This window comes from Eurytemora carolleeae, unplaced genomic scaffold (genome assembly GCF_000591075.1).
Source record: "Eurytemora carolleeae unplaced genomic scaffold, Eaff_2.0 scaffold639, whole genome shotgun sequence".
In the NCBI taxonomy this organism is placed as follows: Eukaryota; Metazoa; Arthropoda; class Copepoda; order Calanoida; family Temoridae; genus Eurytemora; species Eurytemora carolleeae.
This window is the reverse complement of record NW_019396548.1, coordinates 149,283-165,053: the sequence shown is the minus strand read 5'-3', so window position 1 is coordinate 165,053 and position 15,771 is coordinate 149,283. Positions and strand designations below refer to the sequence as shown.

Sequence of the window (15,771 nt, the reverse complement as noted above, 5' to 3'; positions counted from 1 at the left end):
TCCTTTTAAACTTGCCAGAAACATTTGCCTTGCTAATGTATATGCCTAGGCCTACAAAAAAGAATAAGTGAGTTAGTGAGGTAAAACCAAAGGCCAAGGTGTTGCAACACTTTAAAGTCTAGTTCGTATTAAGATTTGGTGAAAAACTTTCAGAGTTGTCAAGATATCAGGTTTATATATTTTTAGTTCTTCCTTGAAATGGTCTTATTTATTGAAATAATTTAATCTCATATTTCGTATTTAATTATTCATATTCACATAATTTTAACTAATTGTACAGTTTACAGATATTTTTTATGAAGAATGTCGGAGGCCATGTTCTGGTGATATGTGATAGAAATTCAACCCAAACTATATGAACTCCAGTGAAACATATATAAAGGTTATATGAATTTAAATTTGTGTGCCTACCTACTGGTTCTTGGCCCCCCTGCAATTCAAATCTCTGGGAAAAAGTTCTTAATAGAGACAGGACAGGTAAATTATTAAATAGATTTGGTTGTCCATAATCTCAATTGACAATTGATCTCTCCTCATGATTGACAATGAACTTCTGCAAGTGCAAAATTGCATTTCAATCAAAAGTTTCCAAGGAAAATGCGCACATTTACTGTGTCCAGAATGGCATTTATAGTTAAAAAAATGTTGCTCATTTTATCCTGTTTATACCGCGCGCGCCCTTTTATCTTGAATATTTTGATTGTTTGTTTTAATCCTAAACTGCTTAATTTGTTTAGAAACACTATACTTTCTTTAATTTGATGAAAAAAATGACGGACTCTTCTAAGGACGACTATGAAAGTAGAATAATTCTATTAAAATTTTTCGCATTTTAAATACAAGTTTTTCTGTGCGACCGTGCGCATTCTTGTTTCTTTGATAAAGTTCCTACAGATAATTGTAATCCACAATAATTCCATCTGGTTAAAATCATTTGTTTAATGTCGATATTTTACTAATCAATTAGGCTCATAATGGCAGAAATGTGCAGATTTTTTCCATAATTTTAAAAGAAAGTTTTAAAAACTTTTTCGTCAAAAATAGATTTTTATATACCTTCATAATTTCATCGAAACTTGCTTATATAATGCAATAAAGTTTTTAAAAGTCTTCTAACCAATCTTTACAGTAATAGCTTTAAGAAAAGTTATTAACCAGCTCTTTAGCCAAAATAGAAACATCAAAATAACATTTTAAAAAAAAGGTCCAAAAAAGGTTTTTTTTAAATTTCTGATCGGCTAAAAAACTTGCTTTTTGACGATCTAACTTCAAGTAGCTATAAATCCTAAACCAAAAAATATTTCTTAATAATTCCATTTCTGATCCCAAATGGGAACAGGGTTAAAAGTACATTTTGGGGCATTTTGCGTGTGTGCACTACACTTCAGAAATTAGTACTGCATTTGAGGTGTTAAAAGATGTAAATATCAATAATCAATATAAGAAATGAATTATGAAATGCAGAAAAATAAACACTCCCTTGCAGTACCATACATTCTGCGTATGGAATTTTTTCATGCTTCCAATTGTTAACAATAATAATATATATAATTTCTGTCTTTAATATCAGCCAATCAACATTTGGGATCCTTTAAGATGGAATAATATTTGATATCCATGAAGGATGTTGACTGGGAATTTTATCATATTTAAAAGTGTGAAGTTGCACTTGGGATTAAATATATTAACAAATACTTTACATCCTTTTGATCTAGAAATTTGCTGTTCAGTCAGAAGTAATCCTTTCTTCTACTGCAGATTAAACTGAATTATTCAAAACATCCCTCATTTAGCATTATTAATAATTTTTTGTTTTAGAGAAAAGAAAAGATCCAGGAATATGATTCAGATTATCAATTATTTGGAGGGGGAATTGGATTTGGAGGTTCAGTTGTAGTTACATCTAGACCAATTATAGTTACATCCAGAACAATTCTACTTCCTGGGCCACCAGTAGTAAGAAGAGTAAGACTTCCTAATCCAGGAATAAATGTTCAACAGATTCTAGAGACAATTAGGGATATACCAAGAAATAGGAGACCAAGACCACCTAGGCAAAGGAATAGAAGACCAAGACCACCTAGGCCAAGTAATAGAAGACCTAGACCAAATGAAGAAAGAAATAGGGGACCTAGACCAGGTGGAAAAAGAAATAGGAGACCTAGACCAGATCGTGAGAGAAACAGACAAAGTGGACCAGGTAAACAAAGAATAAGAGGACCTGTGAGCAATGAAGAGGATGATTATCCTTCAAACAACGAAGATGATGATTTTCCAACTGTAAATGAAGAGAATGATGATCCATATTTTGAAGAAGAATATGATCCTACTGTAAATGAAGAGAATAATGATCCTTCTGTAGATGAAGAGAATAATGATCCAACTAATTTTGAAGATGAAGGTTCTACAGCTAATGAAGAGTATGATGATCCAACTAATGATGAATATGAAGGTTCTTCGGCTTTTAGCATTTAATTAGAATCTCACAATTATTTTATATATGGAATGTGCATTGTGCATGAAAAAGCAGAGCCTTGGACTAAGATTGCATTTACTGTGGTTGACATTTTTGAACCTATAAAGCTTAAACACTGTAACACTGGAAAACACATAGCTTATACATAAAATCTTACTGCAATAAATAATTTAATAATGAAGAATTTATGAAATTATATAAAAACATTTTGCTTCTTTTTTTAAGGTGTGCAAAAGATTCCTTTAAATATGACTGCAATATTAGTTGCTAAAGCAAGCCTTTAATTAAAAATGTCAAACTTCTTTTGAATAATATTTATATTTGAAGATTTAAGAACAGAAGAAAAACAGGATCACAAATTCTGAGTTTAATCAAACATAAGACCATCTTATAGTAATAAAAAATGTAAAAACAAAACCTCCCGAATTTACAGTGTAACAATGTACATGCAAAGGATTTAAGCCTTTGTCACAAACTCTGATTTTTTAATCCCTATATATACATAACTATGAATTTGTTAGATCAAATAACCTAAGTTTGAAATTTGGTCACCATCAGGTTTCAAAGAATATAAAATTCAAGTTTGTGGCAAAGACTCAATTCCTTAGAGACCTTGCAATGCATATGAGGCTTCAAAACACCTCAAAGTTAATAAAAATAGATTTTTACTAGAAATTATCTGTGACTCAAAACTTAACATATTACTTTTATTTTTACTGTAATAAATATTCATAAATGTACTGGATTAAGGTATATAGAATAAGGATCAGACAAAATAAGATTTTAACTAAAAAAAAATCAATAAACAAAGTTTTGTAAAAATGTGATCAATACAACCATTCTTTACTTAAACAAATCGAAGTGGTATTTGATAGAGGCACTGCACACGTTTGAAGTAGTGGATAAGATAATCACTTTTTTTAGTAATGACAATATGTGTGAAGAAATTTATCTTGTTTTTACCAATCTAATAAAACAAAACATATTAATAATGTATTCTTGGTAAAACTTTTTTTTTAATAATTGCAATTTAATCCAATTATAGAAAGTTATTTAACAGGTAATCATAGAATTTTTTTTAATGGTAATTTAATCTTCAATCAGCATTTAATCTTTAAGTATGAAAACTCTAAGCTTAGTTAATAATGTAACGACATTAGCATTAGTAACAGAATCCCCTCATATAAAAACTTATTTGCAAAAAGGTATGGTATGTAATTGATGTTTCCAGTACTGCGGCAATTTGGCAAGAATCATCATGAAGCTGTTGTCAGCATCAATCAGAATGAAAATGTATGTTTTACTGAGTTTTTGCTTTCTGGATAAGACCATTGGAAAATCTTTTCTTATAGAAACTTCTCAGGTAAACAATTTACAATTCTTTATAAATTGATTTACTGATGTTTTTGAGATCATTTAGAATAAGGTGCATGGTAGTGACTATCAGTTCAATGCCCTGTTTCCAGGCGTGGAAGCTGATTTACAACGTCAAGTAGATCAAGCTGCAAGAACAGCAGCAGATGAGTTGGCACGCAACCTTGAATCCCAAGTTAGCAACCTTGAATCCCAAGCTAGATATCAAAATTATTACAATGGATACTATTACTGACCCTAGCATGTTTGTCACTATGCTTTTAGAATCTGACATCTTAATGATAAATATAATAGCAATTTGAAGAATAAGATTACACTTTACTTTAGTCAACCAGAGATGGAATTTAAAGAATTTGAGCCGCGGTTTAAATCCGCCAAAACCCGGTTTAAATTTAGCACCGGCTTAAATCTTGAAAAATTTGATATAATTTTAAGTGGAACCAACCATATTTAAGCCGCAGCTTAAATTTAAACCGCCGCTCAAATTCTTTAAATTCGGCCACAGCTCTTATTTGAAATTGAAATGTAGAATTTGTTTGCATTTATTCATGCAGAATGGTAAGTAATGATATTTTATTTCAGATAGGTGTAAATCAAAAGCCAAATGTTTAAAGTCACTTTTTAAAATTCTGAAAACTTTCCATTCCAAATCATTGAATAGCATAAGAACACCATTAACCTAAGAGATACCTAAAATGACTAACTTTTAAAGTTTTAAATATTTAACTTTTGAGGTTTTTAAGGTCAAAGATCCTGAGAGTGATAGCAGATTAAAAACTTATAAATAAATGCCTAAATTACCTTCCATGACACAATTTCAAAGATTTTAAATATTAACTCCAATCATATTTAAGTTTATTGGCGAATATGCAAAAACAAAGAAAGGTCCCTTGGAAAAATTATTTATTAAGACTTAAATGATCCATCAAAAGAAATAAAATGTGTTCTCAATTATTATTTGAAGTGCTAGATATGTGGAAAGTAACTTGATAATTGTAGTAAATATATATTCATTGATAGATTAGATTAATGTGCTCTAAAATATCTTTAACCCTTATTAAATTCTTTTAATGATTTAAAGGTATTTCATAAAAAAGTGTCAAAGTCCTTTTCATTTCAGCCTTGATAGACAAATAGTTGAGAAAACTTGTATCATTTAATTGATAGTACTACAAATTTTTTATTTTTGGTTAGAAACCTATAAAACATTGTTTTAATGGTTTTTTTTTCCAATTTGATAATCCTTCATTTGACTAATGTATTATGTGATAATTAAAAAGCTCAAAAGAGCTTGAGTTTCTCAAGAAATCTAAACTGCACAACAAAGTTTCAAACAATGTTTCTTAAAAAGAACTTTAACAGATTTGAAAGTTATGTCATTTTTAAATTTATAACTTCTTCCATTTTCCTATATGCTTGTTTTAACATCAAAGCATGTCAACCATTTTGAATTTATTTTTTTTTTTATTTAAGTAATTTTAAAATGAAAATGTTACAGATCTTGGCATGTTCTGCTCAGTTATAATTCATTATACAATATTCATATATTTACAGCTTAAACTGAATTAGACCGAAGAGAAGATAAAAGGTGTGCAACATTACTAGTACAACTTTTTGAACTGGTAGATAGGCTATATATAGTTTTTATTTTACTCACAGAGGTCAAACTAATCTTTGTGCATTAGATTGATCTTCAAATGTTCTACTTTAAAATTGATGAGGAAGATGATATAAGATTAAATGAAGATCCAACAAATTATGAAGATAAAGATGAATGTTCTTCACCTTTAAATATTGATTATGGTTCTTATCCATAAAAAAGCAGAGCCTTGAATTAAAATGACTTGAAGACCCTAGAAAATATGAGAACCCCCCTGAGACGGCTTGAAATCAAGTAAGGTGCTGTTATAGTGATAACAACTTCAAGCAAACCAGAATCAGGATTTAGAGCATAATTAGTACCATGCACTTAATTTCTCAAAACCTATTTTGGTATACTGCCACGGCAGTAGATGTTTGATTTGTTCTTGTGAAATCACAGAGAAGATGGATGAATTCTAGGCATGTTTCTGTATTCTGAATACATTAGTACAATCGTGTCAAAAACTTCACTGACATTTCAAAAAAAAACTTTGCTGTACATACAAGTATTAATAAAAAAGAAGTGAAAATATTTCTTCTGCAATAATTATGAAATTTTTTTGTAATTATCAACTTTTATCAAAAATAAAAAATTTTTAATTTGAGAGAATTTTCATGTGACAGATACTTTTTAAGTTAGAATTTTAGAAAAGTTTAACTTGTGCTTAATATATTTGTTAAATCAATTATATTCAAAATAAACATATTCAAGATCAATAAATGATTTATTAAACAAAAACTTGATTATGTTTTTTGTTAAAAGTTTCCATATTAAGTGACAATGCTAAACTGCATCTGAAACTATGCATTGGAACAGTTATCCAGTCATTTTAGTTGATATTGTTTTCAGAAGTTTATGTATTTATAAAATGATAAATTGTAGCCCTGTGTTTATCACACTTAGATGAGGTTTTATGTTATAGCATTAAAAAATAATTTGATTGACTTTAAGCAAAGTTTTATAAAATTTATTCACATAAACATTAAAAATTTATTGAAACAGTCTACAATGAAATCCATCATTCCATCCATCAGTCCAGGTCCCCCTGCAGGGGGTGCTGGACCTGCTGGACCTGATGGGGCTGCAGGTGCTCCAGGAGGAGGATTAGGAGAATCTCCTGAACCACCACTTAAAAAAACCAGCATTTAGTATTATTTATATACTGAAAAATACAGTGATGGTTTTTAAGATTTATTGTTTGATAGCAGCTCAAAAAAAAACCTTGTAATATTTTTATACGTAAAAACGAAACAACTGGTTTTGCGTACTTGCTACATTAAATGGATTGAAATATGAAAACTAAAGATTACCTCTGATAGTCTGTTCCATCTGCTGAGTCTGCTTCAGTCTTAACATTTTATTGATAACATTTTTCAAAATTAAATATTTAATAAACAACTTATGATTTATGCAAATATGAACCTCTTTGCTTTGGTACTCAGTATTGCAATGAAATCTTCACTTCTTAGACCCTTCCCAAAACTATCTTCTCTCTCTTACTCATCACTTACACTTCACCATCCGCCCTAGTACAAACAAGAACTTCTGTGACCTCTTCGGCTACAACATAGCCTCGTTTTTCTAAATCTGACATTACATTTTAACTCTGCCCAGTTCCCTGCAAACCTCCCTCAACCCCTCAATACGCGTGCTTAATACCTCAATACTCTTGCGTTTTCTGATTAGGAGAATATATAATTTGGAAACTTACTTCTTGTCATGAACTTCACAACAATAATTTTATGGTTTAGAACTATATATTTTAAATAAATACCTCCTCAGTATCTAAAAGATATTTCATCCCTTTGCTAGTATACAGAATGCTAAATATCAGGACAAAAACCAGATCTAACTTCATTCTTAATAAAATAAGAAGAATTATAATTTAAATTTAATTGGTTTTCAACATTTTTATATAACTAAATAACTCTTTCTTCATGGATATATCTACATTTTTATATAACTAAATAACTCTTTCTACATGGATATATCTACATTTTTATATAACTAAATAACTCTTTCTACATGGATATATCTTTATTTTGTAAGTATTTACTAAGTTACATGAATATGCTCATATAATTGTCTTTGGTTAGGGTTGTGTGGGTTTAATTTGTATTGTTATTATTATGTAAGTCATATTTTTGAAAATTTAAACTTGAACCCTGAAACAGTTAAAAAATTTTAGTAATATTACCTGATTTGAACAGTGAAACAAATTAATTGAAATGACTTAAGAATTAAATAAATGGTCATTAAGTTTATTGGTTTCTTAATTGAAAATCTACGGTGATATTTAATAGATAAAAAATAGACAAATCTGCTTATCCCATTTTTTCGTGTTTAGACCTAAACTCACATAAATCTTAAGAAATGAATAAATAATCTGTAAAAAAAATCTTTTACTTGCATAGTTTTGTAAATAATTGGCTTAATAATTGATATACAGAAGTGTACTTATTATCAATTGGATTACTTTCAGGATGATCTAAATTAGTTGTCATTTTTATTGTTATTATTTTTTCTTTTTTAGATCACTGAGCAGTAGGTAAGGATTGTCAGTCTACAAATGAAATGAATAGATTGTTCTAAAATATAAACATGTTAAAAAATATAACAATCTCTATAATTGCATGATCAATATTACATTAATATTTCCAAAACAGTCATAGCTATAGATTTAACAGAAAATAAAAAAATGTTTCATTTCCCCCTCTGGGATTAATAGGAAGTGTTACTTTAACCTGCCACAGTTTTTCTTCCAAAAAAAGTTTAAATGACTTGTGTACTATGCTGCAAGCTAAATACCACCATCTCGAAAATCATATAATAAAAACTTAAGAAAACTGCTTAAATGTTGTATGCTGAAAAGTTAGGGTTTCAAAATATCTTAGTAAAGGAACTGAGTTTTTGCTACAAACTCCGAGTTTTTAATCCCTATATCTTTGCAACCCAATTTCATAGACTTTTGACATTTCAAACTATGAATACTGTTAGATCAAATATTGTAAGTCTGAAATATCACAGGTTTGAACCATCAGGTTACACATATCCATCGTGGTTAGACAATTTGATTTTTTTGGCAGAAACTCAATTCCTTTAAACCAATAATTTAAAGCATGGAGTAATATTTTGAGTATGATTAGATTCTAAAACCCCTCAACCTTTTCTCTGAATCTGATCGGAGTAACAAAATTTTTTTTTTTTTTATTAATCTGTTACTTGAAGAATCTAAAACAAAGCAAAAATAGTTGTTTGTTTTGTCAAGCTAATTAACTAAACATTTTTTTAAATAGGTTAATCAAGTTTTTTTTTTCAATTTTGGCATCCATTTTGAGAAAAGTTCTAAAAAAAAGTAGGTTGATTATTTGAATAGATCATTATTATTTATAGTTAGTAGACAAAAGATTTATATAGATTATCTCTTGTGTACGAAATATGACAAAATTTATGCAGAATCCTTCTTTGTAAAGAAACCCTTTCTCCAATTTGTTTGCTCTCTTCAGGGAGAATCCATAAAATAACTTCAGAGGGAACGAAGGACAGGCTGAAGAATTTTATCAACTGGTAAGACATTCTTGATCTGAAAAAGAATTAAACATGGTTAAACATGTGAGTGAATTTTTTCTTCAAAAACTATATTTCCATATTGAAAAGTTGTTTATTGCATTAAATTATGAAATATCAATAACAGTTAAAACGGGTACTTATGGGAATAATCTAGCACTAGAAACTAAGTTATATTTTGAGTCTGTCCTAGAAACACAATCTCTCTGGGACAAACCCAGGTAATTTCCTAAAGAAGGATTTTGAACCCCCGCACCCCCCCCCCTCCACTATTTATTTTTGACATTACATAGATTTCAACTAATTTAAACAAAATTGATAAATGTTTTACTATTAGTTCAGAGTAAGGTGAGCTGTTAGGACAATTTCTGGGCCACATGCTATGGCTAGGACAGGCTAGGGGGCCGAGCACTGCAGCCCTCTATTACACCTATTTTCATAAAAATTAGTATTTATTGTGTTACATATCAGGGTTAGGTCAGGTTAAAATAGTTTCTGGGCCGAGCACTGCAGCTAGGACAGGCTATATGGCTGAGCACTGAGGCCCCATGGTCTACATGGATATATCTANGGGTCTGAAAATCCTATATTAGGAAATTACTGCCAACTTATTTATATTTATCTTTTGGTCTCAAAAGAAAGGCTGAATTTTTATTTTTTCGTGACACAATTGTTCTTGTATATCATGCTAAGATTTTAAGTATTTTTACATATATTAGATTGCGTAAATCAACTTACTATTTTTTATTAAATGTTTCCGATCAAATATCTTTAGTTTCCAGACATATCAAGTAATTCTTATTTTAAGAATTATTAGTTAGAAGTTTCTCAATACAGAAGTCTATAAATTTCTAAAAAAGTAATTTAAAAATCCGATTTAAGACCGAAATATTTTTTTAATGAAGAAGGATTACTCATAATTTACTAATTTTACTTACGAGGCATTTCAGTTTTGGGACGATAGAAATACATGCAAGCAAAGTTAAATGTAACATTTCTAGAAAGTTTACTATGATTATTAACTTCTTTAAATGACATTAAAAGATGACATTAAGTGTTTCATTGGGCTTTATTGTGTAAGGGATATTGGAAAGCAGTTAAAGATGATGAGGAAGCGTGTTAGACTTTATCTAAAAGGGAAAGGTGAGGAAGTTGAAAATGGGGTATTAGAGATGGTGTTTCAGATTATTGGGAGAATTTGAAGAAGGATTGTATGAATCCTTTATAAACTCAAACTCAAATATTATAATCCCTATATCTTTGAAACCTGATGGTGTTAACCTTTTTATTTTAGACTTAAACTATTTGATGTAACAGATTTCATAGATTAAAATATTTAACGTCTACAACTTTGGGTTGCAAAGATATAGGGATTAGATAATCTGAGTTTGTGGCTAGCACTCAATTCCTTTGATTCTCACTACCTTATTTGTTTTATCATTAAGGGACACAAATGAAATGTTTTGAAATTTTGTTTCAAAGTTAGCTTAAAACTTTAAAATATTGTTTGTTCAGAGCCCGCGACTTAAAAACTTCGGCTCGAGCCGTAATTCCTTAAACCCGACTATAAAACCCAATCTTCAGCACAACTCTGGAAACAGCTTGTGTCACGTGATTGACAGCTGCAAGATCTTCGGTTCGACTTAAGGAATTAGGCACAATGAAAATAAAACCGACCTTAGTTTTAGTGGAGAATAAGGCTCAATGTTGAGTATTGATCTCTTAAAAACCCAGAATGCGTCAATTCCTGCCATGAAAATCCGCCAAATAGAATATTAAACCAGTTTTTTAACTCAACTCTGTGGAAAATGAGCTGCAGCTTGAATCCGAAAGCTTAAGCCGTAAAAAAGAACCAACAACAGCTTAGACCCAAGCCGTATTTTCCCGAATTTTTTAAATCGCGGATGAAATAAAAGGTACACAGGAGGACCAGGTGGAGTAGGTGGACCAGTGGACTAGTTGGACCAGGAGGACTAGCTGGACCAGGTGGACAAAGTGGACCAGGTCGATTGGGGGGACCAGGTGGACCAGTAGGGTTGATAATTGTTTTTGAAAACGATCGTTAAACGATCATTATTTGTTTCGTTTTTTCAATCATTTTCAAAAACGATAGTTTCGTTTTCGAAAAAAAGATTCGTTTTTAAAAACGACCCACTTGTTTTGAACTTTTAGAAAATGATTGACGATCGTTTTTGTTAAAACGATTTGCAACTGTTTTTTATACCATTGTTTAAAAAACGATCACTTTTAAAAAAACTATCGTTAACAAAGGGTTGTCGTTAACGATAGTTAACGAAGCTAAACTTCTTGATATTTTCTTAAAAACTACTGATACGTGCAGATGCCCTTCAGGTCGGTTTACTCTCTTCGTTGACAAAGGGTCGTCGTTCACGATCATTAACAAAACTACAAATTTCATAAAGACGATCATTTTAAAAAACGATAAAATGTTCGTTTTTTAAAACTATCAATTCTAAAAGGACCATTTTTAAAGAACGAACATTAAAAAAACGATCGTTTATGAAAACGATCATTTCATTTTCGATTTTTTGTCCGTGTTCTTAACGAAACGATCCCTTTTCTAAAAAATAAAAACGTTAACATCCCTATGGACCAGGTGGGCTGGGTGGACCAGGATAGATAGGCTTGAATAAGTAAGAATGAGTAATTAATTCTAACTAACCCAAAAATAATATATATATATAGATATGCAGGCAGGTAGAAACCTCCTTCCTAAATTGCTTGTAGCAGACAACTAATTTTTGAACCTCTGAGAAAATGTGCAAGGAGAGACATCTATAGCAAATTGATTACTTTCTATATTCCTTTCTCCCCTTGCTGCTATCTGTAGGAAATACGCATTTGTGTTATATAAACATACAGTACGCGTATTGCATCCTGTATAGTTCAAGTGTTGCTATCTGGACCTGTTTGACCAATAAAATTAAATTTCAAGGTAACACAAACATACAGTACGCGTTTTGCTTATGTTATGATCAGATCAGTTGTAATTTGTCCTAGACTCGATGTACTTTTATAGTCATAATTTTTATTTAAATTGCGTTAATTTACGTATGCCATTCAGTACAACTTGCACATTTAAACTTTGTCTAGTCAAATTCCTACCTCAGTTTTATTTGCATTGATTAATTTGTTTCATTAAGTACAATATGCAGTATACATTGTTGATACTATAGTACGCATTTAGTGTTATCACGCATAAACAAAGTGATAAATTAGCATCAATCCAGAGGATAAAATGCCATGCGTACGACAGAGATGGTGCTGTTTGCACATTTTCTCAAGACCTCTAAATTTATACCTGCCTGCATATCTATATATATATTATCTTTGAACTAACCATATTTTAATTAAATAAAGTATTTATACAAGATGCCATATATTATAATCAAAACAATAATATATGCAGTATGAGGGAGTACACAGTGTACTGCATTTTAGGAATCCAACGTGGGTGAACTGCCACAGGTTCATAATTTTAATGTTTTTTTAATTATAAATAAATTTCTTCTGATCAATCAATCATTTAACTAAAACAATATTTTCTAATAATGAAAGCAATTACCAATTATTTTATTCAACTAAATTAAATTTTTTAATTTGATTTTAAATTTTAGTAGTTAGTTATTTAAATATATCTCAGTATTTAATCTTTCTTTAGCTTTACTTGTTTGTCTTGTCAAATCAGGTATGAAATCATTACATATTTTTCCATTTGTTATTTATTCTTATTATTGAAACATCTAGAACACCCATGCCCACATAATCAGCATTATCTGTTATACTGCCTTGCAAATATAATGAGCTTTGATGAAGTTGGGCTACATCTGATCAACATTAAGATTCGATCTTTTAAAGCCATGGTTAAATAAACAGTTAAATAAAATTGTTCTAAATTCAACTGTTAATTAACATTCCCAATTTAATTATCAGTCTTAACAATTTCAAAAATAGTCAATTGTGCCAGCTGTTAACAATTATTTCATCAACATTCTCAATTTTATTATTGGTCTTAACATGAAAAATAAAACATCAAAATACTTAAAGCAATTTTGTATTTTCTGTTAGTTGCCATCATTTGAAACACTTCCATTTGTTGATATTCTTTATTTTTTAAGAACAGCTATTTCTGTTTGTTAACAATTTTAAAATTAACATTTTTTGGCTCAATGTTATGATAATTCAATCCCAGTCTCAGTTGTTCTTACTCAAATGTTGTTGAACATACCATGTAAGTTTCACTTTGTAATCCTACTACAGCACCCCTCTTTGCATCCCCCGTTGGAAAATCCTGGCTACTCACCAGCCAACAGCATATGTAATTTATAACTAAGGTAACTAGGTAAAAGGGGTTCATATATATTTATAGTAGATGAACCTAATAATTGTTCTGCTATTATTACAAATCCTTGGAATAACTCCAAAACATTACCTTTTAGAAACTAATCAGGTAACACACCTAACCACTTAATTTTCAATTCTTTTTACATCTTTTATGCAGGACATGCTGCGAGCTGAAACTAAGCAGGTAACTTAAAAAATATAATTTCTTGTCATTTTACCCTAGATTATTTTAAGGAACAACAGGGCAAGGAGTCTGATTACATAGACTTACCTCCTCTTCCTATTCCTACCCTGAATATACCAGGGCTCACGCCAAGCAGAATGCCAATGGGAGGAAATGGTACAATGATGGGAATGATGAGAAGACCTGGACTCATTGAACTGGGTGGACCGGGACTCTTTGGACTGGGAGGATTAGCTGAATTAGCAGGACTACTTGGACTTGGAGTTGGTGGTGCTGCACTGCTTGCAGGGGACTAGCCAGGAGCAGATATCTTTAATAAATTCTGCTTGAAATATCAGACCTACCTGATTATATTAGAGTTTATTTCAAAAAGAATATTTACTCATTGAAATAAAAAGAATGTGAAACTATTATGAAGACCAGAGAAGTGTAAAGCTGGGCAAAGTCCTGTTAACAAAATGGAGGTTTTCTGTAACATATGGAAGCATCTGACGTTTACAAAATTGTTAATTTTAAAATCTCTAAGCTTTTAGGGCCATTCCACCCATCTTCTTGTATAAACATTTTTTTTTATTTGCCAATTTCATAATATTTTTCAGGCATTTTAAAAATTTTATGAAATTAAATAATTTGAGTTAAAAATATTTTAAGATTACATATTTTAAGTCTGATAAACATCCCTGGGGCTACTTGAGGTCCCACACAAAATTTGGGCCTGATCAGTTCAGCCAATTTGACGGTTATTGCATACAAATAAACAGACACCCAGACAAGCTAAATTTCTATAGTCAAAATAGATCAAATATGAGGAAAGGATTATTTAAAAATTTAGAGTGCATGGAGAAAAAATGCTAGATTTGCTGGTGGATTTAAAATCCATGAATTGTTTTCATCAGAGCAGGTTTAACTTAAAAAATGGTTACATTTCATTACTATAAAACTCTTTAGCAATGCATTTATAACTTTTTTTTAAAATATGACAGCATTTAATCCACTCTATTCATTTCACTTTTAATACAAGTTGAAGAAAATTGGATAAAAGATCAGTTCCCTTTTGAGAGGAAACCAAATGGTTTCATTCTCATGCAGGATTTGGCTAACAAAGGTAAATTTTCAAGATTTGTTGAAATTTTATAATTGAAAAATTTAATGCAATTTGAAAAGTTTACATATAATTAATGACTGAGAAGAATAATGATGCGTGATAGAATTTTGACATTTGAGGAAAATTTATGAAAAAAATATTTAGAACCTTTTAGGTTGTTAACTTGTTATGATCATGTATGAGCACAAGGAGGTAGAGGCTGCAAAGCATCCATGAACCCAACAAACTGACCTCCGGAGCCTTAAAATTCCCAGAATGACCTCCTAGCCAATCAAGATCATCTCCGTGAATCATGCTATGTCTTGTAGGCTCCCAAACTCAACTCTGCCTCAATAACAAACATTTGGCTTTTTACATACAGAGCCTTCTTTTAGAAAAATCTCAACATAATGATAAAGTGTTAATGGTATACATAAACAATTTTTATTAAAAAGTCTACTTTCATTGAAATTTAAATTAAATATCTAATCTTCAAAACTTTTATTCTGTAGTTAAACTCAAAGCATCAACAGATTTGGGAATTAACAAAGGTTGCTCTAAAAAGGAAAAAAAGTGTTTTTAACTTATATTTAAGATAATTGCATATAGAGCATGATCTCAATTATTTTTTTCAGTATAGATACGGTGAATGATAGAGGAAAAGAAGTAGTGGTCTTGTTGTTTAAGATGTGACAAATGACAGTTTAGGGAGTCAGTAGTCAAATCTAAAAGAATATGAAGATAATCAATATCATTTATATTCCATTATTTAAGGATGAGGATTAAGAGATGCTACTGCTTAATGATTATAAACTTGAAGAGATCACTTTAAATAAGATAAACACTTTCCATAAATTCAAATTTTTTCAACCCTTTATCAGAGATTTCAAACTATTAATGTTGGTAGATAAAATAGTCCTTACATCATTAATTTTCAAGATTTCCAAGGAATGAGAAAAATAAGAATTTTTGGTAAGTGTACAGTTCTGTAGGTTAGCAGAGATTAGGGTTTCCTCCGTAATAGATTCTTCTCTTACACGTAATTATGCGCAGTTACGCGTGATAATTTTCATTTTGTG

The 15,771-nt window shown here is 30.3% G+C and overlaps 3 protein-coding genes and 2 long non-coding RNA genes across 11 annotated transcripts; 4 read left to right on the top strand and 1 right to left on the bottom strand.

The window, feature by feature from the left end:
* Positions 1-263: 263 nt before the first annotated feature.
* LOC111705294 (sporozoite surface protein 2-like) lies at positions 264-2,660 on the top strand. Its single transcript, XM_023477787.1, has 2 exons — positions 264-477; positions 1,819-2,660. Exons 1-2 carry the CDS (start codon positions 388-390, stop codon positions 2,473-2,475), a joined length of 747 nt encoding a protein of 248 aa, XP_023333555.1. The 5' UTR covers positions 264-387; the 3' UTR covers positions 2,476-2,660.
* A 953-nt stretch (positions 2,661-3,613) lies between these two features.
* Positions 3,614-4,161, top strand: LOC111705307 (uncharacterized). The gene is made up of 2 exons (XR_002765981.1): positions 3,614-3,839; positions 3,897-4,161. It is a non-coding gene; the product is annotated as an uncharacterized LOC111705307 (long non-coding RNA).
* A 2,282-nt stretch (positions 4,162-6,443) lies between these two features.
* On the bottom strand, positions 6,444-7,768 carry LOC111705308 (uncharacterized). Its single transcript, XM_023477809.1, has 4 exons — positions 7,690-7,768; positions 7,267-7,351; positions 6,803-6,840; positions 6,444-6,620 (listed from the first exon to the last, which is right to left on the bottom strand). The coding sequence occupies exons 1-4, from the start codon at positions 7,746-7,748 to the stop codon at positions 6,464-6,466; spliced, it is 339 nt and encodes a 112-aa protein (XP_023333577.1). The 5' UTR covers positions 7,749-7,768; the 3' UTR covers positions 6,444-6,463.
* A 3,126-nt stretch (positions 7,769-10,894) lies between these two features.
* On the top strand, positions 10,895-12,582 carry LOC111705293 (uncharacterized). Its single transcript, XR_002765978.1, has 3 exons — positions 10,895-11,081; positions 11,677-11,713; positions 12,490-12,582. It is a non-coding gene; the product is annotated as an uncharacterized LOC111705293 (long non-coding RNA).
* Positions 12,583-12,707: 125 nt separating this feature from the next.
* Positions 12,708-14,019, top strand: LOC111705302 (ubiquitin domain-containing protein DSK2b). Of its 7 annotated transcripts, none has more exons than XM_023477796.1 (4): positions 12,708-12,768; positions 13,450-13,530; positions 13,582-13,608; positions 13,659-14,019. In XM_023477796.1, the coding sequence occupies exons 2-4, from the start codon at positions 13,453-13,455 to the stop codon at positions 13,902-13,904; spliced, it is 351 nt and encodes a 116-aa protein (XP_023333564.1). In that variant the 5' UTR covers positions 12,708-12,768; positions 13,450-13,452; the 3' UTR covers positions 13,905-14,019. The 7 variants fall into 7 exon arrangements, with proteins under 7 accessions (XP_023333564.1, XP_023333567.1, XP_023333569.1 ...); XM_023477798.1 differs by having other exon boundaries at positions 12,726-12,768; positions 13,453-13,530; XM_023477799.1 differs by lacking the exon at positions 13,582-13,608.
* The last annotated feature ends 1,752 nt before the right edge of the window (positions 14,020-15,771 follow it).

Coding starts and splice junctions, on each gene's coding strand:
- LOC111705294 (XM_023477787.1), top strand. CDS start 388: ATGAATTTAAATTTGTGTGCCTACCTACTGGTTCTTGGCCCCCCTGCA. Junction 478..1,818: donor TCTTAATAGAGACAGGACAG/GTAAATTATTAA, acceptor TTTTTGTTTTAG/AGAAAAGAAAAGATCCAGGA.
- LOC111705302 (XM_023477796.1), top strand. CDS start 13,453: ATGAACCTAATAATTGTTCTGCTATTATTACAAATCCTTGGAATAACT. Junction 13,531..13,581: donor ACCTTTTAGAAACTAATCAG/GTAACACACCTA, acceptor TCTTTTATGCAG/GACATGCTGCGAGCTGAAAC. Junction 13,609..13,658: donor TGCGAGCTGAAACTAAGCAG/GTAACTTAAAAA, acceptor GATTATTTTAAG/GAACAACAGGGCAAGGAGTC.
- LOC111705308 (XM_023477809.1), bottom strand. CDS start 7,748: ATGACCATTTATTTAATTCTTAAGTCATTTCAATTAATTTGTTTCACT. Junction 7,352..7,689: donor TGTTTCACTGTTCAAATCAG/GTAATATTACTA, acceptor TATTTTATTAAG/AATGAAGTTAGATCTGGTTT. Junction 6,621..6,802: donor GATGGAACAGACTATCAGAG/GTAATCTTTAGT, acceptor GGTTTTTTTAAG/TGGTGGTTCAGGAGATTCTC.